Below are 5,613 nucleotides of genomic sequence, written 5' to 3' on the forward strand. Positions count from 1 at the left end.
AAGGACCATGACAAGAAAACCTGCCGATGAAAAGCAGAAAGTTTCACTGGAACTTTGTCAATATTATAATTACAAAACAACATGAAGTTAAGGCCACCAAAAGTAGAGAAGACATGATGAAGAATAAAATTCCAGATAGAAGTGGGTCTTCTTAGGAATTGTTTTATCCAATTGATCTTAAAAGTATTATTTAAAGTAGTAAAGTCCAGAAAATTCAGTCCACCATTCTCATAAGTGTTCATTACAACAGTTTTCCTAATGTAATGGGTACAGTTTCTCCAAAGAAAGTTGAAAAGCATCTGGTCTATCTCCTTGCTTATTTTACGGTCAAGATATTAAGATAGAGCACCATATGTTAGTCTAGAGATACCTTCAGCCTTGGTTATTAGGACTCTACCTTTTAAAGATAAGTCCCTCTGTAGCCATTGATTTAGTTTCTTCTGGGTTTTTTTAATAAGAGGGTTAAAATTTAGAAAGCCCCTAGACTTCTGATCCTTTGTAATGGTTATGCCTAAATATGTAAGTTCTTATTTTACTGGAATGCCATAATATGAAGGTGTCACACAATCTTTGACAGCTATGAGTTCACATTTATTAATGTTAAGATATAGACCAGACGCTTTGGAAAAGGATTATATCACATTGATCGATATGGGAATTTGGTTAGCGTCTTTCAGAAAAAGTGTAGTATCGTCAGCCAGCTGGCTTATAATAATTTCTTTACCAGCTATGGAAATACCTTGTACAGGACTATTATTTAAAGAATTTGCAAGAAGTTGGGTGATTAATAAAAACAGGTACGGAGAGATAGGACAACCTTGCCTAATTCCTCTCTTTAACTCAAATCTAGGTGAGGTGCCATATTTCAATTTGATAGAGCTGTTACCATTTGCATAGAGAGTCTTGATAGCCTCACAGAAAAAATCCCCAAAGCCAAGTCTTTCAAGGGAGTGGAAGAGAAATTGATGCTCTACTGTGTCAAATGCTTTATAAAAATCTAAAAATAATATGAAGCTATCCTCAGTTATTAGGTCTGAGTAGTCAAGTACGTCTAATACTAGTCTGACATTGTTAGAAATATGTCTGTTCCTCATGAAGCCAGACTGTGTTTCATCAATGATTGCATCCAGGACTTCTTTAATTATTTTTGCAAGTAGTGAGGCTAATATCTTATAGTCATTATTAAGAAGACAAATTGGACGCCAGTTATCGATGAGCAGCACTTCTTTTTTAGGTTTAGGTATCAGTGTTATTAACCCCTGACTCGTTGTAGGAGGGAGAACATTGTTTTTAATACTCTCTAAAAAGACTTCAAATAGGAAGGGAGCTACTTGTTCAGAAAATAATTTGTAAAATTCTGATGTAATTCCATCAACACCTGGTGATTTATTGTTCTTTAGATGTTCTCCAGCCACCTGCTGGAGAAGATAGATTTTTGGCCCAGTTAGCCCTCTCGCTTCGCCACTTCCTCTCTTGTGTGACTCACAAATGTACGTTCCTTACTATAGCTCCCGCCTTGGGACAATCAGAGTAATTTTGTAAGTACCGGATCTCTATGGCAAGACGCATAATTCACTCAAATTAAGTCAAAATCGGGTCAGTGGACGGACAAACTGAGAACCATCCACTGTCCCCTCTCCGATTTCATTGTGGGGGACAATAATACACTGTAATAGCAGAGCAATGTTTTTGAAACCGCTGAAATATATGTGCATTTTCCTAATATTAGAAACTTGTTTTTATTGAGTTTTTAACTGAAAGTAAGAGCCAGTTAAATTGACGCTGTAGCTTTAAGGGAATCTCAACACACCATCATTTTATTTAAAAGAAAACAGGCAGGAATGCAAGTAGCAACTCGCCAGTGAATTTACAACTTTTTAAGTCACACTTTTCCCCATGTAATGATTTGCATGATATTGATGAAATTAAGCTTGGTTTGTTCTAAGGTAAATTGTTCAGCTAACTAACTAGCTAGCTAACTTAGCTAGTACGTTAGTATGTGAGGAGGATGCAGACATGTTGTTTACCAAGCTCTGTATAATATGAATGACACTGTATGATAACTGTACTGTATTTTTACATTCGTATGAGGGGTACATTTTTACAATGCTGATGTTACTTGAGGAATCAAATGTTATTAGCTAGCTAACGTTAGCTATAGCTTGCTAGCTGTTGTACCACATTGGCTGTGTTATTGTCTTCAAACTAAATTAGTGTATGGGCAATTAAATAAACAATTTAGATGTCTGTACATGCTTGTGAATTGTTGCATTATTCAAGAGGGTAATATGGTAGATGAAAAGTTGCTCGCATAGCTAGTTGAATAGTTTACACGCTTAAAAGGCTCGTTACATTTTGACAGGAAAATGGTCCAATTCACACATTTATCAAGATAACATCCCTGGTCATCTCCACATAAAACTGCTGAACAATGGTTGAGTATTGGTTTAGCATACACTAACACTGTAATGGATTGTTTGACTGCATTCACTATGAAAACTAAAGTCATGGTAAAATAAAACACATTACACGAGTACATGACTCAAAGTCCTTGTCCCAGTTTATAAAGTTAAAGAAGGGAAATGTGTTGGAAGCCCTTGGACCATTTTAGAAAGTTAAAGAAGGGAAATGTGTTGGAAGCCCTTGGACCATTTTAGAAAGTTAAAGACGGTCAATGTGTTGGCAGCCCTTGTCCCATTTTTATAAAGTTAAAGAAGGGAAATGTGTTGGAAGCCCTTGGACCATTTTAGAAAGTTAAAGGCGGTCAATGTGTTGGCAGCCCTTGTCCCATTTTTATAAAGTTAAAGAAGGGAAATGTGTTGGCAGCCCTTGGCCCATTTTATAGAATAAAAGGCTCAATGGTTGCTCGACCTTGCAGTATTCAGTAGGGGGAGCTCTAGTTTTTCCCCTGCCCTAGTTTCTCTCCCTGTTGTCTTGGATTTAGTGCTGCAGTGTAGAAAATCAGGCCACTGTCTGCCATATTAGCTGGCTGCTGTATACAACGGTAAGGAACACACTCCCCGGTAAATGCCTTACAGTAAGGGAAGAGCCCAAAGCTAAACGAACGCAGTTGATATGTGAAGTGTTGTTCGATTATTTGTAACGTTTTTTTATGGCATGGTTATTCATACTGAGAGAATGGCGACAACTTCCTTTCTGTGCACTGTACGTGATCCTGTTCATAATTATTTTTATTGAATGCTTTTTAAAAACGTTTTTAAAGCTTTTACAATGTTTTAGCACGTAACCAATTGCTTTATAAAGAGACACATACAAATCATCTCACCACTTACACTAGGCTAAGGATTAGAATGAATTTAGGCTACTCTATAAGGAGGACAGTTGTTTATATGGCATGTACAGAGGCATAACTAACCAAAGGTTAACCTGAGGTTAATGTATAATTCTAGACTGAAACTGAAAGTGTGTCTCAAATGTATACTTTATGAACTGTGTAATAAACACTGTATGATAAACACTCAACTGTGTTTAAGCTTTCTTCTCTATGTCTTCAACAGGATTTTTTATCATCGTGCATTTACATCAACAACACACTCGCCTGCCCACCCCCAGATATCCTGACGTTCATCATGGGGCAGTTGTTGGCCTCAGAACAGGAGCAATCGGAGGCTCAGGTTGCTGTTGGCTCTCTGCTCTACTCCGCCATGTTGGAGGCCGGTGCTCTGCCTGATGTTGCCGTCGACCACTATCTGCTAGCTAATCCAGAGAGCCTAGACTCCAGGGCCCACCTACAGGACCACCTCCGCCAGCTGCAGGGGCACGTAGGTAACCGGGCGCCCACCTACCTGAAGGAGCTGATCAGCCGCCTGGTCGCTTTCTCTGACGAGCCCAAGGTTGCAGGCCTGGTGGGCTTGGTGGTCTCCATGGTGATGGAGACGGCATACGCCTCGTCCAGGGGGTCAGTGAGGTCAAGGGGTTGCCAAGTCGAGGAACGGCGAGCGGAGCTCCAGGACGTTATGGAGGAGTACCTCAAGCGCTGCCGGATGCACTTGAAGGATGAGCAGAAGCTGAGAGAAGACACCCAGCGTCTGGAGGGCCAGCTGAGCTACTTGCTGACCCAGCTGAAGAACACCATGCTCAGGGAAGGCCCCAGCTCCAAGGCCCTGAAGCACTGGGCCAGCGGCGCCGCCTTTCACACGCAGATGCTGCTGCACCTGACCAGGCTAGAGCAGAGAGGAGACCCGCTGGTCGTCCAGGCTGCAATGGAGCAGTACCAAGAGGACTTCAGAGAGATTCTACCTGCGTACAGATGCTACAAAGCCAGTACGGTGACTGTGATAAAGTGTAGGGGAGGGCTGCAGACCGGGGAGGATCCTCTGACTGAGGGGAGTGTGACTGGGTTCACTGTGGTGGATAAAGAGTTAGGGAAGAGTGTGAGTGTACCCCTACCTGAGGACGCTCCCCCTGGCATTGTCCTGATCACTTCAGATATGTGTGCTCAAGCCTATTTAGAGCGACTGTTCTCTCCACAAGGCCCCATAGCAGAGCTGGAGAGGTACTTTCTCAACAGCAGAGAGAGTCTACGCATGAAGTTGATGGTACAAGAACCAACGGACCCCAACGAGAGGCTGAGCATAGTGGAAACAGAACCCCTAGACAGAAGATAGCACATGTTCATGTTGACTTTCATACAGGCAAAGGCAAGATGCAAAATCCACAGAACTGAATCAACACTCTTGACTAAATGTGCATTTATTGTATTGTATGTATGATCAAATGTTGAATAATAATCTGGTTTATTCAATGCTAATGTTCTCCTATGAATTTCTGAGAAAATATATTATAAAAGCACATGAATAATTCCTTCCCACGCAAATCAATTGTTATAATGCGAGAAACTAATTGTACAGACACAAATGGCAAAAGTAGCACAGTTCACAGTACTTAATTGTCTATGGTATTGAAAAGGATGCTTGAGTGCAGTTTGCAGGTTTGAATTGATTTCTTCGTGCTTTGTGGAAGTGGTTCTTTCTTACTTTGTCCTCACATTCAGTTCAATAACCTTTTCTACAGCTTTGTAGAGTGCTCGGAAGCAACAGCTGATTCTTTGAAAATAAACTCTTAATGGTTTTGCTGCTCCCATGGCTGAATGTAATGTAGGAATGTGTCAAACTTTATCGAGGCCTGTCAAATTGAATGCCATTTGAGTCACACTTCATTGCTACAATTACAAGTCAAAGTGAGCGACGGAGCTGCTCTCCTAATGCTACGTGATTAGTACTCTGCACTTCTACACTTTCTAAAGCTCTCTCTTTTATTCTCGATCTCCATCCCTTTCTCTCTCTTTTCTCTCCTCCCTGCCTCTCTCTGTCACGTAGCATTAGCTATCCATGTGAGGTGGGCCTGTGAGCCAACACTGCCAGAGGAACAGAGTTGGGCTCTGTGATGTCACTCTGCGCAGACCTGCCACCTTTAACACCCTACTCTGACATCTCAGCCACTCTTACTGTAACTCAAATCCTCCTTTTCAGAGTTAGTTACTTAGAGGGGGGAGGGAAGCTACCGGACTTTTAAACTTAGCACCCAGCAGAGATACCCTGTGGTGTCACATGTAATGTATAATGTTTCTGAAAGGCCAAAGGGTGTGTTTTT

General features: G+C 41.3%; 1 protein-coding gene across 1 annotated transcript; it reads left to right on the plus strand.

The window, feature by feature from the left end:
• The first annotated feature begins 2,948 nt into the window (after positions 1-2,948).
• On the plus strand, positions 2,949-5,091 carry LOC139417837 (uncharacterized). Its single transcript, XM_071166862.1, has 2 exons — positions 2,949-3,004; positions 3,519-5,091. The coding sequence occupies exon 2, from the start codon at positions 3,591-3,593 to the stop codon at positions 4,626-4,628; it is 1,038 nt and encodes a 345-aa protein (XP_071022963.1). The 5' UTR covers positions 2,949-3,004; positions 3,519-3,590; the 3' UTR covers positions 4,629-5,091.
• The last annotated feature ends 522 nt before the right edge of the window (positions 5,092-5,613 follow it).

The sequence above is a fragment of the Oncorhynchus clarkii genome, chromosome 1 (assembly GCF_045791955.1).
Source record: "Oncorhynchus clarkii lewisi isolate Uvic-CL-2024 chromosome 1, UVic_Ocla_1.0, whole genome shotgun sequence".
In the NCBI taxonomy this organism is placed as follows: Eukaryota; Metazoa; Chordata; class Actinopteri; order Salmoniformes; family Salmonidae; genus Oncorhynchus; species Oncorhynchus clarkii.